Source organism: Nesoenas mayeri (assembly GCF_963082525.1).
Source record: "Nesoenas mayeri genome assembly, chromosome: 1".
In the NCBI taxonomy this organism is placed as follows: domain Eukaryota; kingdom Metazoa; phylum Chordata; class Aves; order Columbiformes; family Columbidae; genus Nesoenas; species Nesoenas mayeri.
The window spans coordinates 138,007,517-138,026,597 of NC_137541.1; the positions used below are offsets into that span (position 1 = coordinate 138,007,517).

At 46.3% G+C, this 19,081-nt stretch overlaps 1 protein-coding gene across 2 annotated transcripts; it reads left to right on the plus strand.

The window, feature by feature from the left end:
- Positions 1-87: 87 nt before the first annotated feature.
- LOC308040404 (uncharacterized protein) lies at positions 88-18,657 on the plus strand (the record flags this gene model as incomplete). 2 transcript variants are annotated; one of them, XM_080344381.1, is made up of 20 exons in its annotated part: positions 88-243; positions 327-383; positions 2,894-2,931; positions 4,185-4,325; positions 6,252-6,314; positions 7,448-7,568; positions 7,994-8,086; positions 9,118-9,278; positions 10,381-10,466; positions 10,685-10,768; positions 11,972-12,034; positions 12,177-12,254; positions 12,347-12,435; positions 13,175-13,211; positions 14,461-14,609; positions 14,825-14,887; positions 15,211-15,286; positions 15,947-16,031; positions 16,213-16,300; positions 16,859-18,657. In XM_080344381.1, the coding sequence occupies 20 exons, from the start codon at positions 88-90 to the stop codon at positions 16,967-16,969; spliced, it is 1,839 nt and encodes a 612-aa protein (XP_080200507.1). In that variant the 3' UTR covers positions 16,970-18,657. The 2 variants fall into 2 exon arrangements, with proteins under 2 accessions (XP_080200507.1, XP_080200508.1); XM_080344382.1 differs by lacking the exons at positions 88-243; positions 327-383; positions 2,894-2,931 and adding an exon at positions 3,453-3,496.
- Between the last annotated feature and the right edge of the window lie 424 nt (positions 18,658-19,081).

Sequence of the window (19,081 nt, forward strand, 5' to 3'; positions counted from 1 at the left end):
GCCCTGGGTGCGCGGGCAGGCCCGGCCCGCGGGCGGGGCGGAGCGAGGGGTGGGCTCGCCGCCGCCGGGCTGGGTGTCACAGCCGCCATGGCGCCGCTGCTGCTGCTTCTCCTGTCGCTGCTGCCGGCCGCTGCCGCCTATCTGTGCTGCGTGCGGCGGCACACGGGCAGCGCGGAGGCCGTGCTGCGCCGCCGGGAGCCGGGACGGGCGGAGCCGCCAAGCCGCAGCCCGCCGCGGGACCCCGTGAGCGCCGGGAGGGAGGGAACGGGCGGGCGGGCTGCGGCGGGGAGCGGGCGCAGCGCTCACCTCTCGCCTCCTCTCCACAGTGGGCACCGCGGCTGTGCGGCACCTGGCTGCGCCTCTTCGTGCATGTGGCCAACACGGTGAGTGAGGGCGAGTGGGGGGTCGGGGTCGCCGCCCCCGCCGGGAAACTGACGGCACGGAGGGAGCCGGGTAAACAAGGCAATAAAACCTGCGGCTGCTGGGGGAAACCGGCCACGACTGCCGGGGGTTGCAGAGGGAGGAAGTCTCAGGGGGAAGCTTAAACTCGCGTTTGTAGGGGAGTTGTGGGGAAGTTGTGGTTCTCTGCGTGGTTTCGGGTTCACCCTGTCCCCCGGGTGGGATGCTGTAGGGGAGAGCTGGTCTCTGCGGTGGGGGTGTCATGAGGGTCCTCTGGTATGGAGAGCCTGAGCTGACATCAAACTCACAATACAGCTGCCACCAGCCTTCCCCAGATGTGAAGGGATTCGGGTCCCTCAGTCCTGTGAGTGGGGTTTTCAGGAAGATAGTGAAGGCACCTGTTCCCCCAGAACTCCTCCACAAGTGGGCTTTGTGGTGTCTTTCATAGGATCACAGAATAGTTTGGGTTGGAAGGGACCTTCAAAGCTCACCTAGTCCAACCCCCCTGCTATGAGCAGGGACATCTTCAACTAGATCAGGTTTGCTCGGAGCCCTCTCCAGCCTGGCCTGGAACGTCTCCATGGATGGGGCATCTACCACCTCTCTGGGCAACCTGTGCCTGTGTTTTACCACCATTGTGAAAAGTTTCTTCTTCATGTCTATCCTGAATCTCCCCTCTTCTAGTTTAAAACCATTACCCCTTGTCGTGTCATAACATACCCTTCTAAAAAGTCTCTCCCTATCTTTCTTATGAGCACCTTTAAATTACTGAAAGGCTGCGATAAGTTCTCTCCTGAGCCTTTTCTTCTGCAGGCTGAGCAACCCCAACTCTCTCAGCGTGTCCTCACAGCAGATGTGATCCATCCCTCTGATCATTTTTGTGGCCTCCTCTGGCCCCTTTCCAACAGGTCCATGTCTTTTCTGTACTGAGGGCTCCAGAGCTGGACACAGGACTCCAGGTGGGGTCTCACCAGAACAGAGGGACAGAATCACCTCCATTGACCTGCTGGCCTCGCTCCTTTCCTTTTGATGCAGCCCAAGATATGTTTGGCCTTCGGGGCTGCAAGTGCACATTGCCAGCTCATGTTCAGCTTTTCATCCACCAGTGTCCCCAAATCCTTCTCTGCAGGGCTGCTCTCCATCCTTTCATCTCCCAGCCTGTATTGATACCAGGGGTTGCCCCAACCCGGGTGCAGGACCTTACACTTGGCCTTTTTGAACCTCATGAGGTTCATATGGGCATACTTCTCGAGCTTGGTCAGGTCCCTCTGGATGGTTTTTGAGCCTGTGGGTTGATTCCTGCCAAGACCAGTGTGGAGGAGGCACAGCCACTGTATAGCAGGGTGCTGCAGGGAGAAAAGCCTCTGTCCCTTTGGCAGTGAGTGCCTTGCAGCATCATCTACCTGAAAGCAGGTGGATTTTGTTGCTGCTACTTGGCCTTTCTTTTTGTGCTGGTGTCAAGGTTAGGCATGAAGGTCTCATTTCAGCAACATGACCTGTTACAGAGCTCAGTGCCTGGTTGAATCTGGAGTGAAGGCTAGTGATGGGCTCTGCCTTTATTTGTGAGAATACTTTGCAAGTGTCTTTCTTCCAGGATATAATAACCAGAATACCTTTTTACCCTTTGTTTTGTGGCTGTTTCTGGTATGTGGCCCTGGGCTTGTTTCCTTTCCTGGCATCCCCCTTGGGTGAGGGGGACACTCATCATCTCAGTATGTTACAGGATTGTGCTGTTTTATATTAGATGCAGATTAGGAGCAACGCCTTTCCAAAAAGAGACTGTAATTCTTATGGAATGTGTGAGGCAATATATCGCTTCATGGATCTAGGAGTGTGAGCCTTGCTTCAGACTTGTACTGTATTTGTACATCCCTTAATATGTTTTCAAAGTGTGTTGTTGAGCTATTAAGACAGGCTACAACAAGGCTGCTCTCTTTGGGACTGCTGCTATTGCTACACTGGGAACCAAGGTATTCAGAGTGTTTTCAGCTGCCTGCTACCATTGAACCTTCAAATTTCTCGTGCATTTCCAAGCTCACTTGTTTTACTGCAGGAGCTGGTTGAGTGACAGGAAAGATCCTAGCAGTGGGATAAACAAAATAATAATTAGCTTCTACCTTATCCAATGTTTGCACAACCTGTGAAACATGAAGAAAGAAATGGATGGGTGCTATACACGTGCCTCTTAAGAGTGTTGCAGCCTGCAGCTGCAGGCTTCCTGGACCAAGCCAGGGAAGGACAAAGGCAGGAGAGACAGAAGAATACACTCTTTATAGTTATATAAATATGAGAGGTGGGAGGGGAAGCATTTCAGCCCATTTTGTGGCCTGAAATACAAGTATTTGCGCTATTTTTTTACTGCGTAGCATTGCATGCTCTGTAGGGTGCTCTGAGACTCCAGCAACTGTGAGCACATTCAGTGTTCCTTGTCTAGTGGGGAAGGTGTTCAGGTCAAAGTTGCTGCAAACCAGTGTTTCTGCTTACTTTCTTCTAGGCTTTTGGACAGATCTGCTTACTGCCGTTCTTAATAAGGTAAGAGTGCGGAGATTTTCCCCCTCTCCAAGTTGTTGGGTTATGTTTGTTGTTTTTGGTTCATTGGGTTTGTTTTTGTTTGTTATTTGTTTGTGGGTTTATTTTGACGTTAAAAGGTGCTTGCATTGCACACCACCTACAGATTATCTGAAATGACCTTTTCTAAGAGGGAAGCTGCATAACAATTGGAGAGTGAGCAAGATTATTTCATACATGTTTTTTACCAGATTATATTTTTTTAACTACTCTGGTTTGAGTGGGTCTCTGTCAGAAGAAATCAACTCTTTTCACACTGGAGCGGGTGCATAGAAACCCAATTTGCTGGCTTGCCTTTTGCTGAAGAGCAATCTTTCTTTCAAAGCTTGCGGATGTGCAAATCTGCTGTGTTTATCACCAGTAGTGATAAAAGAATAGTAGTGCTGGGGAAATGACACGAAGTTCAAAGGTTTTGGCAAGTTCTTTTTAAAGATATTAACTATTTTAAGCCAGCCTTTTCTTCTCTCTCACTTTACGTTTTTTTTAGAAACTGTGCTGTCAAGTGTACGTTGCACTGAGAGCCATTCAGGTAAGAGGTGTGAGGAACCTCAGGCTCGCACTTGGCTCATGTAGTTTGCTGGTCATTTGATGGGTCATCTGTGCAGATCCCAGGACACTGAGAAATGTATTACACACAATTTGTACGCCAGCGTTTTTACTTGGGGCGTGGGCTTTTTGAGTGAATTGAACCCAGACAAGTGGCTCTGCTGTTATACAGCAGATCATTCCTTGACATCTATGACAGTCTTGACTTCCTTGCTTTATGTGTTCCAAGCACTGGGCTTGTGCTGCGATCCCTGTTGTATCTGGTTGCGAACTATGTTGAAGCAGGTCATGGAAAAGCCTGAAAAGGTTCTTGTTTTAGCAGGATTAGTACTTGAATGTATGGTATTATGAACACTATGAACTATACTATTTTCTCTTTTTCTTTTCTTTCCCATTCTAATTAAGTGAAGATTTTCACCCTTTTTTTCCCAGCTTGGGTTTACGGAGGCCAATTGGCCTTATGTCAAGAGGTAGGAGACTTTATTAAACAGAACAGATTTGATGCTGCCTGTTGGAAAGGTGTGAGAGATTATCTTGTAATGGTTGCAATTCCCTGCTGTGAGAGCAGACCGCTAAGACAACATGTTCTTGCATAAGCTTCCCTCTGAACAATCTGAAGAATTAGTCATGGTAGAGCTTGCAAACTCTAGCAGTGACTGTCTCTCTTTCAGGCTGAACAACTTCTCGCTCATGCGTTCCCTTGACATTCATGAAGATCCCACATTTATCCCAGAGGTTGCTGCAGAGGTTACAGAAGACAAGTCTGAGGCTAAAAGCACTTCAGATGTTATTGAGCAGCTGATAGATGGAAGGTCAGTATGTGATGTGTAAGAGTGGAGTGGAAGAACACACGTGTTAGCACTGTTACATTAGTGGGAACCTGCTGTTGTCAGTAATATGGATTAAAATATTTTTCCACACTCAGCTACTTTACAAAACAAATAGTGCTGTTAGTCATCTTTCCTTTTGTAACTTATAAATCACCGGTAGTTACAAGCAATGTGAAGTATTAGGCTTTGTTAGATAGGTTGCTTGGATAAATGGCTGTTAAGCTTCTTGCTTGCAGCCTATGCTTGATTAAATCCTGCTAGATTCCAGGCAAAATGTTACTCAGGCTCGCATGTCTCACTGATGTCTGATGCTGAGGTGGGAGCAGCTGCGCTGCTATGAATGTTCTCCCCATCTGGTTTTGGTTCTTAGTTGTGGGCCTATTGAGTAGGTACTGAGAATGTCTATGAGCTGCACTTCGTTAGTGTCTCAGAGAGTGGGTTCTCTGTATGTATCTCGGCTTTTAGCAGGACTAAGTTTGTTCCCTACTTGAATTCTTAAGCTACAGCAAGGAAAAACTTTAATCTCCTTCGCTTTAGACGGAAGGATATATTTCCTGCAGGCGTGGGTCCCAGTGAGTGCAGCCTTCTGGTCTTGTGTCCCCAGCTTTTCCAGTGATACCTTGAGTATTATGGAGCAGGTTACTGGAGCCTTACCTCTTCCCTCTGTGGCACATTGTAGTCCTGTTCCATGTCCTATTCCAGGATATGACTTCTGGTTTAGGTGATGATAGGGAGATATCTTAGAAGTAGTAATTGTAGCTAGCTCTTCAGATGATCTTATGTTCATTCTGTTGTGATGAGAAATGGTCTATTTCTCATGTGCTAGAGCCATCAACTTAGTTTTTAAGCAGTTTGCTGATGTGTATCCTTGTGTATGCTGCATAGCACCTTTTCCCCCTCCTACACCACACACTGGATGTGCTGCTGGCTATCTCTGGATCAAACTTAGAATGATAGAATCATTTCGATTCGAAGAGACCCTCAAGATCATCAAGTCCAACCATAACTTCAGTACTAAACCACATCCCTAAGAACCTCATCTGTATGCCTTTTAAGCCCCTCCAGGGATGGTGACTCCACCACTTCCCTGGGCAGCCTGTTCCAGGGCTGCACAACCCTTTCCATGAAGAATTTTTTCCTAATATCAAATCTAAACCTTCCCTGGTGCAACTTGAGGCCATTTCCTCTTGTCCTGTCACTTGCTACTAGGGATAAGAGACCAACACCCTCCATGCTACAACCTCCTCTCAGGTAGTTGAAGAGAGTCCTCAGGTTTCCCCTCAGCATCCTCTTATCCTCTTCTAAACAGCCCCACTTCCCTCAGCTGTTCCTCATCAGACTTGTGCTCCAGGCCCCTCACCAGCTCTGTCACCTTCCTCTGCGCTCTCTCCAGCACCTCAGTGTCTTTCCTGTAGTGAGGGGCCCGAAACTGAACACAGGATTCAAGGTGGGGTCTCACCAGTGCCGAGTACAGGGGAATGGTCACTTCCCTGGTCCTGCTGGCCACACTATTCCTGATACAAGCCAGGATGCTGTTGGCCTTTTTGGCCACCTGGGCCTACTCCTGTAATGCTGGTGCAGTGAGTAGCCAGTGTAAACCTGGAATAAATTTTGAACAGTTTAATGACTGCTGTATTGTGGTAGAAATATGAAGGAACTAGAACATGTCAGCAAGACTGACCCTTTATTTCTGGGGCATCCTAAGTGTGTCTGGTGTCTGGCATGTGTGCAAGGAGTTCGATAGAGTGTGAGCTGAAATGTGTGGTCTAGTAGTCCAAATGGTGACCAGCCAGTTGACTGTGAGTGAATGATGCCCAGCCTCCGTTGGACTGTGATGCTGAAGTCTACAGGTCCAAACAGAGGTGGCTTTGATGGTTCACAGTTGCCTCTTTAATCCTTTCTTTGCAGATCTGATTCTGCTAGCAATGGGTTTAGCTTCAAAGGGATCAAAGACTACCTGGACTGCTACCGGTAGGTGAAACTGTGATCTGGAAACAACCTGTCTCGTATGTTCACCTGGTGCGGGCTGCTACTGTTCTACATGCTCTCTTTGTTAGGATTGTCCTTGAGGTACCGCCATTTAACATCACCCTCTACACTCCTTTCCCTCTAATAGAATAATGAAGGAAGGCCAACCAGGAGAGCTGGCATAAGTTTTACAAATCCTGCAAGGATATTTAAATGCTGTTTTCCTTGGCTGATGGTCAGTTTTCTGTGGGAGACATTTCTACATACCTTGTTTGCCCAAACGTGAGTGAGAAGGGGAGGAAGGTTCATCTGGATGATGCAAGTTGCACGTACTGTGGGTCTCTGAAGAACCCCTTGGTTCCCCAGCTGCTTGTGCTCCTGTGAGCAGCCTGCTTGCTGTTACCCAGTAAGGGTGTCCAGCTTCGAAAGAGCTGGAACCACATCCCTGACTGAGGCTCTGCAAGCTTGTTGGCTGCTCAGTAACTCCTGGTTGCCTGTGGATGTGTGCTTAGATAAATTCTCTTGTGCTCCTAGCACTTGTTCCTCAAGGGCCACCTCTGCCAGCAGGCTGTGGCCTTGGAGCAAAAGGCATCCGCGGTCTGGTGTTATAGGCGCATCCTGACTGTGAGGCTTTTGTGTCAGCCAGAGATGTGTTTGTGCTAACATAGCCTCTTACCAGGAGGGAGGGAAGACCTGTTTGCTGAAGGTGGGCTATGACAGTACTGCTGGGAGCCCGTTCTCAATAACCGGAGGCCTGTATAATGGGGGCTAGGCCTCTTGGTCTTAGTTCATGATTCTGCGAGTTTCATAGCCTTGGGCTTTCAGGAGCTTGAGGACTCTCTGTAAAGATTTCCCTGTTTATTTGGTTGTACAGGAATATCTGGGTAACTGTCCTAGCTCTTGCCCCAACTCTAAAGGGTTGGGGATGTGGTGTGTAGGCAAATTCTCCCCTTAAGGAAGGCAGTCTTCCATCTTGATGGTGTCAACTGTGTTGAAATCATCACCGCACACAGATTCGTATCTAGTTCTTGTTTACAGCTGTGACAGCTGCCGTCTTGCTACGTGAGAGACAAACCCTGTGTGTGGATGTGGTGCGGGGGTCTTGTAACAAGGTCCCAACTTCTCCTGTCCTATAGGAGTGGGAAGCTGACGCCCTCTCAGGTAGCAAAGAACATCATTGCCACGCTGGAGGACTGCGACAAATCCACGCCCCCACTCAGAGCGATAGTGCAATGGGACCAGGAGCAAATAATGCTGGTAATGTCTGCCTTTGCTAGGAAAGGAGCCTCTGTCACCTCAAGAGCAGTAGCATCCATTAGAAGGGGCAGAAGTTCTTCTTATATATTGCACAGAGAAATATGTACATTTTTTCTCCCTCTTTTTGTGGAGGACTACAAACAAGTTTGCTTTCCATCCTGCAGAGAGAGGTAGCATTAAAGCAATCTGTTTCCTGCTGGACAACTATGTTTAAAACAGGACTTCTGTGCTTATATGACATCCGTTAGCATAGATGCTTCCAAGTGGTAGTTGCCCATAAGCATATGGTGGAAAAAGGAAGAAACAAACTTAGTTTGGCTTAGTAGCAGCCTGAGAAAGCCATTTTTGGTATCCATTCTGATACCAGTAATGACCTTCAACTCAAGTAAATATATATAACATACAGGTTTTTTTTCTCTGTGCAGATGGCTGAGGCCTCCACTGCTCGTTACAGGAATAAATGTACCCTGTCTTATCTGGATGGCATCCCAGTGTGTCTGAAAGAAGAGTTCAAAGTGGTGAGTTTCCTTGTCTAGCTATTAGCTCATGCTGCAGGTGGTCAACCTGGACAACTCACTGTGACAAGGTTTTAAGACCAATTCCTCAGCAGAAGCCGGAGAATATGTTTGTAATAAAGGGTAGTATGTGGGTTTGTAATGAGTGGAATTAACAAGTTTTGCCAGGTGAAGACAGATCTTGGGTACAGCAGACGTGTTCCATATCTTGTGCTGATCTTTTTAATCCACGTGGAGTAGAGGGTGGGGGTGGGAAACAGTCCCTCTTGTGATGAAATGAGAATTTATAAAAGGATCTGTAGCGGTGGGTGTAACTGTTCTGCATTTCTCAGGCACTGACTCTGCTCCACTGGCAAAGTGTCTTACCTTAAAGGACACGTGTCAGAAATATGCAAGTTACTTTGAAAATCCCCACTGATGAAGAGTTGTGCCTGTGGCCTAACAACGTTACTATTAAATACTCCTGGCAGTGTCGTCAAGCTGTTGTAGGTTCTGCAGAGACCTACCCATAGGGTAGGAGTTATGTTTATATACAGATTCTTCCATTGCTGCTTTGGAGTAATAAGTATACCCTGAAAATTAGGCCAGCTGGTAATTTGGCATTTGTCTAATCTTGGTGCCTTGCTTCAGAGCACTGCAGATCTGAAATGCTGCAGCTCTGTCCATAGAAAAATGGAAAATAGATATCCTGTGTGCTGTGGGTCCCAGGTGTCCTGCAGCCTCTGGATACAGCAATTGAATTGCTGTAAGAAGGCAGACTTCTTGACCACCTAGGTGCTTTCTGCTTTTTTGTGTCATGGTATTAAAAGGACTCCTCTGCGTCGGAGAAGGACCAAATATTGAAGAGTTAGGTGTCCCTCCTAACAGAAACCAACACAGGATGAGTTGAAGAGTGAAGCTCCCTAGCCCTTACCTCTGTGGGTCCTAATGTCTGGAATCTGTTGTGGAGTGGAAGTGCGCCTGTGAAGCACGTACGTGTGCCTGCCTACCTTGCCAGGGTTTTAGAATGAATAATAAGGTATCTTCTTACTAAGGTACCTTACCATCAGCGAGTGGGAACAGTGTATCTTGGGACAGAGCCTGAAACAGAAGATGCTACTGTGGCCAAGAAGCTGCGAGAGGCTGGGGCTATCATTATTGGAGTCTCAAACATGCATGAACTAGGGACTGGAACAACGGGATGCAATCCTAATAGGTAAAAATCCCTCTCCCCTCTCTTCTGCCCCGTCTAGAATGACCTAAAAGTCTGTCCAAAACTGGCAGAAAATGATACGAAAAGAAGGCAAGCATGTGAGAATAAAACTGCCAGAAGCACCCTGTGGAGGGAGAACCCTGTGGGTATGAAAACTCAGCATTGTAGATTAGAGGATCGGAGTAGCTGTGCAAGTCTGAAGGCTCCTGAAACCAAAGGAAGGAGAGGGTCCAAGTGGTGTCTGCTGAGTAAGGAACTTGGTTTGCCAGGCCTTACAGGCCTAGAGGTGTGAACATATATGGGATGAGTGGTAGCAAAAAAAAACAGTGACAGAAAGGAAATAAATAGTAACCTAATGCTCAGTCACAGTAATGGCGAAAGGCCCAGAACAGTGAGAAAAGGTAAAATCATCTCAGCAGAATGTAGTGTTTTTATTTCCTAGCTAAAACAGGAGTTTGCTTTATTATTGCAAATTCTCCAGCTATAGCCAAGCTGAGAACTGCTGTTCCAGAGCAGCAGCCCTCACAGCCTTGATACAAAGCCATGTGCAGGGCCACGCTTTGTGTGTGTGCAGCTGGGGGGAACTGGGGCTCCCCTTCAGCTGCAACAGCATGCCAGGGCATTTCCTCACTGTGTGAGGCTGGCTGGACTCTCTGCAGCCGGCAGCTCTCTTTGGTCTCTGAGGACTGGGGCATCTGGGCACTTTTGGAACTGCTGCTCTGGGATAAAGGGCAGAGCTGGGAGTGCTGACTTGCTTGTCTGTAAGAATTGCTGGCCACCAACTGCTCCACCTTTTGGAATTGCGTGATGCGCTGTGACGTGCAGTCACAGTACAGTGCTGTCACAGGCAGAAGAGCTGGAGCATCATCCTCTCTTGCTTTGACTCTGCTTCTTTTGGATAGGCTGCTTATGGTACCAAGAGATTGGACTCTGAGGCAGAAGTCTTTTCTACATCTTGTTTTCAAGGGACATAGCATTATCTGGGATTACATGGTATCTCTTTACTAAGATCAGAATCTCTGAGCTGTGTTTCTGGATCTTTCCCTGCCCTGTAGTGCACATGGTCCTTCCTAGGAAAAGCTTCAACATTATTTGTCTGCTTCAGGTACCACAAGATCCCTCGGAATCCCTACAAGCCTAACCACTTCACAGGTGGGAGCTCCAGTGGGTCAGCAGCAGCTGTGGCGGCAGGTAGGTGGTTCTAAACAGAGTTCAGGAGTGGTGGGAGGAAGGTTCTGAGCCAAAGTACCTCAGGCATTTGGTTTTTATGAGGGTGTTTAGAAGCTGGAGTGAACTCTTAGCTGAACAGAGAGCTCTGTGTGCTGTCTTGGCTACAGCTGCTGGTAGAATGGACAGGACAACACTATGTATTTCTGATCACATGCCAACGTGTGGGATTTTTTTTGTAGGTCTCTGCCCAGTGGCTATTGGCACAGATGGAGGCGGCTCTGTGAGGATTCCTGCTTCGTTCTGTGGTGTGGTGGGGCTGAAAGGTAGAGACCTTTAATCATGGAAGTGGGTGTATCTTGTTTGCTCTATCAGATAGAATGCCACAAACAAGTCAGGCACAGTCCATTAATTCCCGTCAAGCAAAACTCGACCAGAGAGACTCTAGAGTACAACACCCTGAGAGACGTGTATTGGCCTGGCAGCATGGAAGTATTCTCAGTACTGGCTATTGAACAGATGTTAAAAATAATTATTTCCTTGAGTCAAATGCTAAGAAAACATGCATGCAGCCTTTCTACCCACTCGTCCATCTTCAATCTTTCTTCTTGGCTGGGAAGTGTTCCCAGCATAGTTATGTATCTGTAATGAGCTGGTGAAAAACATCTCCACCCACAATAGTTTGCCATCACCCCTATTATATGGAGAGGCTGATGCTGCTCAGATTTGTTTCTGGTAAGTTAAACACGGTAATAGGCTTGTATGAAGCCAGTATGTAGCCATTCCCTCTTATCTCAGTGTTACAAGAAGTAGCAATGCAGTTTTTGCAGTAAGAATTAATGTTATCAAGGAGAATGTGCAGAGGACCTAAGAAATGCATAGGGCAATGTCTACAGTGTGGAAAGTGGCATGGCAGGATTATCACTTGGAAGAGATGCTGGCTTTTGGGAATGATTTATCATTCCAAAGGACCTCAGCTATTTCATCTGAGACTCAGCCATTACTCTGTTTTTCCATCCTCCTATATGTGATCAACTTGATTAATCTTGATTCATCTGAGGAACTTAATGATGACGATGACAAAAATGTTACTGATCAGAAAGGCAATAAAAGTACTCTCAGAAGACAACTGGTGTTAGGCATGAAGTCTCACTGGTGAAGTGGGTGAGATCTCCCGCGGGGGTGGTATCTCGTGCTGTTGATAATCCTGCTCCTGCTTCTCCATCCTCCATACCATAGGTGCTGCTTCTGCATATTTAAATGCATATATTTCAAAACATCCCTGCACATATTTCCCCTCAACTAAATAATTTATTATGAGGGAAACCAGTTTCACTATTTGTGAATGAGTCAGATCATGGTCAGCAGAACAGGGTACTGAATGATGAGCGACTGGGCTCCAAAACACCAAACCTAAACGTGACTGGCAGGGGTATGTTGCTAAGTGACTGGGTGCACCAAAACCACCTAGATCAGATCTTACCAGCAACTGCCAATATCTAGCTAACTGCCCATTTCTTTTTCTCTAGGTACATTTGGGCGCATCAGTTGTCACGGCAGCTTGCCACTCTCCTACTCCACAGTCAGTGTAGGTAAGAGGAACTTGTGCTCCACTGCAGGGACCTTGTTGTATGGTGTTCTCACAGGGGAGGCAATCTGTGCCTACAAAAGACCTAGGGAGGAAGGTATTATTTACCCCTTGTCACATTTTTAGAACTGACCTTTCCTTCACAGGCCCTATCTGTACCTCAGTGGCAGATGCAGCCATTGTCTACAGTATCCTTGCTGAGCCAGATCCGCTCTATCCATATGGTAGGTAAGCCCCCTCCTTCCCCGAGCCCAGCTGCTCTGCCTTCCTAGGGGAATCCTAGATGAAAGGAGTAACTCTTGTTTGTTCCCTGCAGGACTAAAACAGCCCAAAGCAACCCTATCTGGTATGTGTGCTCCTGACCTGAAAGGCCTAAAACTGGGAGTGGACTGGACATTTTTTAAGGTGCGTGCCTGTTCTATCTCTCTCTGCTGCTTTGGAAAATGAGATTTTTAAAGAAATTCAGTGCATTCACTGTTCTCTTGCCTGTCATCATTGGAGCTTCTCATATTTAGTCCTATAATTGGAAGAGAATGTAGTATGGGTGAAAACATTGACAGGGATAGGTTTTTTTTGTAAGCCAGCCTTTTGACTAAAAGTCTGATGGAGGCATGAGGAAAGGTAATGACAGTACAGCTGATGGTGGTATGCTTCCTTATATTGCTGTTGTCATTGGAAGCAGTGCTTCTGAGCTGATTATAAAAGGCAGTTAGTTTAAAATCAAATGAGGAAAATTAGTGTATCCATTTGCTGACAATGCGGTAGCTGCTGAGGTCTATTTCATCATTCCAATGTAGAAACTGGGCTTGCAAGCTAGTACTGCTTGGCAATTGTAATGCAGCCCCACAAATGTGGTCAGGATTTCTTCCCTGAAGGAAAATAAGGACTCTTTCTGTCTCTACCCAAGTGCAAAGGAGGAATATCCTCTCTTCTGGAAAAGAGCTCCTTTTCCTTAGGAGCATGACCTGCAAGCTGTTCTAGATGGAGCAGCCAGCGTAAGGCAGTCCTGAAGGGCTGCATTTCACTGCCATTAGGGACAGGAACAAGGAAAGCTCCATGAGGACCCAAGTCCTGGCAAGTGTGCTCACCAAGTAGAGGAGGGCAGTGACTAAAGTCTACTTAGTTCTTTCCTCTTGTTCTCTAGGCATGTGATGCAGAAATCCTGTCCATCTGTGAGAAAGGTAAAGAGGAAAAGGCTGTAAGTCTCTTATTCTGCCTAATGTCATGGTATCGCGTGCTGCTTCTCTTATGTATGCATTAAAAAGATCTCGCCTGAAGTCCTAAAAGGCAGATGCGTAAAGAGGTCTGGCTAGAGCAACGGCAGTAGCTTTGTATTAGGGAAGCCCTCCTGACTGCTGAGGGTTAAAAAGCTCAGCAGTTGTAGGCTTGTCAGGTTACAATGGAAGAATGCAGTCCAGTGTGCTAAGCCTCTGTCTGTATAAAGACAGATCTGTGCTCAGTAATACTTACTCTGCAAGCTTAAATGGTAAACGACTTTTAAGGGAGTGACTTGTTTCACAACATAAAGTTCAGTAGGAAAGACAGGGCTGGGTATTTTTTTTTGTGATATAACCCGTCGTCTGGTATTTCCCTGAAATCAGCCAAATGGTGCCTTTAGGATAGCTTTGTCAGATTTTAGGCTAAGCAGAATTGACCCGTGGGGGTGGGGGGAAAAAGATTACAGTGCCTGGTCTAGTAGTCGGCCTCCTATGCATTGGAGCTGAGATAGTTCACAGTATTCAGGTTTTGTTTGCCTGGATTTTCTTCAGCCTCCTTATTTCCATAGAAACACTTCTTCATGCATAGAGTTTTCTGAGGAGAGATGCACCACAAGCCAGTGAAATAGGCAAGCCTGAGTATTTGTGAAGAAGTTGGGGTCAAAGAAAGGAGGTGATTGTTTTTAAACCGCAAAAGATTTTATTTTTCCTGAATTCTTGGTGTTCCTGAAGTGCATCAGGATTTACTGAACTGTACTGTTGACCTGATCTCTTGAGTATCCCCTGCATTCCTCTACCACTATGGTTCAGAAGAGGATTTGAATGGGAATCTCATGATGCTAAATAATCACTTTGTACTGATAGAACACTGGTCATGTCGAGTGCTCAGGGAAGCATTGTCAGTCCACCTTTACTCTTTGGGTTAATTGGGCAGCTAGAGGGAGGAGAAGAACATGGCCAAAATGTAGCAGATAAGTTAAGAACCTGTTTGAAAGCCCCCTACTCCTGGAATACTGAGATCTGGGTAGGCTGAAGGCTTTTACTGACGAGAAGCAGCTGCAGCAGTCTGCATGCCACATAATGCACTGAAGATGCTTGCCTTGTGATGCCCGATGACGTCCCTGACTTCTCAAGGGGGTGGGGATTCACAGCCCTTATGTGAACTTGGGTGAGCTCAGGGATGCTGTCTGTGCTTTACCTGTTGTGCATGCAGCTGTGGAGCACCTGCAGAGTTTGGGAGCGAGCGTGGTTGAACTGTCTCTGCCAGAGATGGAAGAAGTGCGAGTAGCACATGTAATCTGCATTCTCAGTGAGATGAGGGACTTCCTGCAACCTGACTTCAATAAACATTTCCAGGAAATGGTAAGTAGCAGTAGCTTGCATCAGTGCCAGTAGTTGTCTCAGCTGATACAGAACATGTTTCATGTCAGTGAGAAACCTGAGGCTTTCCTACTTTTTCTATGACAAACCACCTGTTGGATGACTACTGATACAGGAGAGCAGGCCTGGAAGAGAACTCCTGGGCGCTCACATTCAGTTTCTTGCAAACAGAGCCACGATCATGTTCTCTCTTTCAGAATTTGGACACTCGGGCTAACCTGGCCTTGGCTTCCCAGTTCACAGCTCTGGATTATATTACGGTAAGGAACATACGGTGGTGAAGGCTGAAGGGAGGCATCTAGCAAAATTGTAAGGGTGGCGTAGAGGATTCTCTTACCCTCCCCATACACGTGGAAAGATACTACTCAGCTGTACTACCCTTTGCTCTGTAACCTTGCTGAATGGTGGGGCACCACAGAGGACATGGGACACCTGGACTTGGTGTCCTGCCTCTTGATTCCAAACTGCAGGAACGGTGTCTTCTTTTGCAAAGGCATAGGCTCTGATGGGCAGTCTGTCAACATCAAACATGAGCCTCATGAACCAAGAGGGCTTGGTCAGACAATAGTCTCTCTGCTTCCAGGCCAATCGACAGAGAACTCGGAGCATGAGATTTTTGCGAGAGATCTTCACCACAGTGAACTGTATCCTTACACCAGGTATTGGCAATCTTGGCCAAAGAGCTGGTCCCCAACAGCTGTATGGTGCATTTTAAAAATAGTCACTCTTTTAACTTTCCCCCGATTTTAGGAGCATCCCTTTTGTGCAAATACTTTGCTGTGCCCCAAACCTTTAGGAGATAATGCAGCCTGGTTTGAAAGACTGCTGTCTACTTCTGTATTTGCTGTGTCTTTCTAGACTTTCTGCCTGCACCCATGGCAGTGAGAAACACCTTATTGGTACTTGAAACACAAGCTGCAGAGCCAACACATTTACACAGGAGGGACAGGACATCTACTTATGTATGCAAATGTTCTTGCTCTAAATAGAAACTTAACTGCTTAATTCATAAATCCCAGCAACCTGACTGTATTCCAGGAGTGTGGGTTTGCATCACCAATGTATATCAAACATGTGGCTTTAATGAACTGAGCTGATCCTTAAAGAATGCCCACTGCCTGACTCTTCCTTTGCTTGTTAAGCACTGGATCAGGTTGCCTAGAGAGGCTGTGGAATCTTCATCCCTAGGGATATTCAGAAGCCATTCAGACATGGTCCTGGGCAACCTGCTCTAGCTGACCACCCTCGAGACAGAAAGTTAGACAAGATAACCTCCTGAGCTCCCTTTGAATCTCAGTCATTTTGTGATTCATTTACAGCTGTTGCTTGCACTGCCCCAAGAATCTATCAATCTGACCTCGTGACTGGGAGCAGCGATATGTCCCTCACAGTCCGGTCCATGAGGTAAGAAGGGGTGCTGCTTGCACTGTGAAAGCAAAAGTTTGGGAACAACTTCAGTTAGCTGCACTAACTGAAGGAGCTCAGGCTGTAGAGCAGGAGAGAGAGATCCTGGCTGCCTCTCACAGAAAAAGATGCCTTTGCTGCTGTTTCAAGGCAGGAATGCTGATGACAGCTTTTCCCGCAGGTTCATGCAGCTTGGTAACTTCACTGGGATTCCAGGCCTTGTAGTCCCCATTGGATATTCTGCTGCTGGGCTTCCCATCAGCTTCCAGGTGAGTATTGGCTCATTGTGTATGCTGGGTCACATAATCCCCAGCTGGCTTTGTCCACAGCCACTATAAGCAGGTTCCTACTGTTCCACACAGCACACTTGAGGAGGTGGCAGGTACTGGTAATAGAAGTTGTAACTTGTAGTTGAAGAGATTTGTGTCACAGTGACTCACTCCTGAATGGCGGGGGGACTTTTTGGGTATATGGGAAACTGGTTTCTCTGTCTTCCTGTCTACTTGCATCAGTACCTAGTATCTGTCACTACTCTTTCCTCTCTTTTTCCTGTTTCTCATTTCTGTAACTTCTTTAAGTCTTTCCCTCTTGAAATGGGTCTCACGTGAATGAAAGGTCCATGTCTTGTAATTAAGAGTCACACAACTGCTTTTATCTCAAATGCAGTTCTGAGATAAAAGGGAAAAGCATGTGTCCTTCAGGTGCTGTTGAGACAGAGGCATGAAATTATGTTTTCCAGGGCTTTCAAGAGCATCTGATGCTACCATTTTTTTTTTTTCTTCTTTTTCCTCTTCCTTTCTCTCTCTGCCTCTCTCATCTTCTCACAGGTCATGGGAAAATGGTGGGATGAAGCTGTTCTTCTGAGGATTGGCCTGAAGCTAGAAGAGTTCCGTTGCCAGACCAAAAAACCATCCATTTATTATGATGTCCTCGCATGATGGAGTGACCAAGATGGGGAATAAGTTGTGGTTTGTTTTTTTTTCCCCCCTGACCTGACCAAGTATTACAGTGGACTTGTTTTCAGTGTTCATCTAAATAAGGTTTAGTAGCAGGTCCATTTGTGGAATGGGCAGGAACCCTCATCTAAGCAGGCACTGACACTAAGCAGACATAATTTCTGTTTTCTGTTGGTTATTGCATAGTCCAGTTTACACTGGGGAGACCAGCTGTGCTGGTTCATTCCTCACTGTGCTTTTGCCAACAGGAGAAGCTGCAACTATCTTCTGCAATGTCTTTCCACGTAGGAGTCTTGTGTAAAGATGGAAGACAATTTCATCTACAGGACTGCATGCAGGCAGTTCATACTGCTGTGTGTGCAAAAGTACAATCTCTAGACCTTAAAGCTTCTCACAGAACTCCTCTTCATCCAGGACATAACCAAGGTGCTGTTTTGAGGGGGAGAGGCAGCAAGTAATGGCTTGCTCCCTTGAAATGAGGAGGATCTTGACACACCTGTAATGAGGTAGTGTGTGTTTTGGCCCCTTACTTAATCCCTCAGAGCAAAATAGAAAGCCTTTAGCTATAGAAGTGTCACCATGCTTCTGCCCCTTATCCTGCAAACTGCAAGGGGAGGAAAAAGCAGAGCACGAACCCTCATCAGCTCTGTGACCCAAAGCCCTAATTCAGGATTCTGGCTTTGCTGAGCATTTCTACTTCCCAAGCTAAGCCTTGGAGAGCCTCTTCTCTCACACTGGTTTCTTAAGTATAAGCCTACTATCATTTATGTGTCCAAATGGAAGAAACTACTTGGTAATGCTGTGAAATTCTGTTTAAGGGGTGCTGAGCCAGCTATGACAAACAAATGATGTTTGTAGGAAGTGCTACTGAGCTACTGCAAGAATTGAAGCTAGGTGCAAGAAAGCTGCTGCACAAAGCCATGTGCAGCAAAGAGCCTGGTCTTGATAAGAAGCCAACCCCACTCTTATCCAAAATGTACTTTCTGAAGTAATCAAGGCAGAATAAAGACATGGATTAAAGATGAGGTTATACCACATAACGCATTTCTGTTTGGTTTGGAGTAGTTTGGGGTTAATGCCCAGAGGCGTCTCCTGTTGCCTGCCTCATCAGGTATCCTGGGCTTGTCATCAGGCTGCTGGAGAAGCTGTCCTACAGCCAGGAGCAGAGACGATTGTTGTATTCTTACTTAGCTTGGAAGGAAAGAAGGAACAGAAAGTAGTTGCAGTTTCTCCCAAACTCAGTACACTTTGTTTGGTCTTGATTTCCCCCACATATATCCACTCTTTAAACAGAGCTAGCACTTTACTAATAGCTAAAGTTAGGTCAGATGGCATCTGAATGGAAGGACATTGCATTGTCATCTGCTCCTTCATTACCTGACTTAAAGCATCAACTCCTCCCATCAGCTGTCACCAGCATCTGCAGTTAAATTTATTATATGGTGAATATTGTCTTTTATCTTCAATTCCTCTATGTGATACTGCCACAACTATTTTTTCACTAGATTCTAGTATAGTTCAGCTTTATGAAGAACAGTTTTAAAAGCAAAGTTTTTCCTCTGTTATTACTGATAAGTTATTAAATACTATCAAAATACCTTAGAGTGAAATACTACTGAAGTGCATTGTATAGCAATAAGTGTTTGACAAGAATAAACTTCTGCAAGGAATATTACTGCTTGAAGGAAATGGCTGAATATTCCCTAATTTAATGCTATTACTCAGGGATTAGAGATGGATGTTTAAAGTATTCAATTACCATCCTGCTAGATGAAGGTATTTCTTTCAAATCCCCGCCTAAATGATATTACATAATCGACTGGGTTGGAAATGTACTTCCATATACTGGATTCCCTCAGAAGCGAGAGGAAATCTTTGGGTTTGACCAGAGTGCTGGCGGCTGAATGCCATATACTACCCTGAAATTATAATTTCAATCTTTAGTTCATTCTCTGGGCAGAGTGAGGGAGCTCAAGTTGCTAGGAGGAGAGGCAGGAGTTAAAGAGTTTGCTATTTTAAAAAAATAATACTTTTATCCTGCTAACAGTGGGAAGAAGAACGAGCCGAGAGCTTTTACTGACCGACGGCAACTTT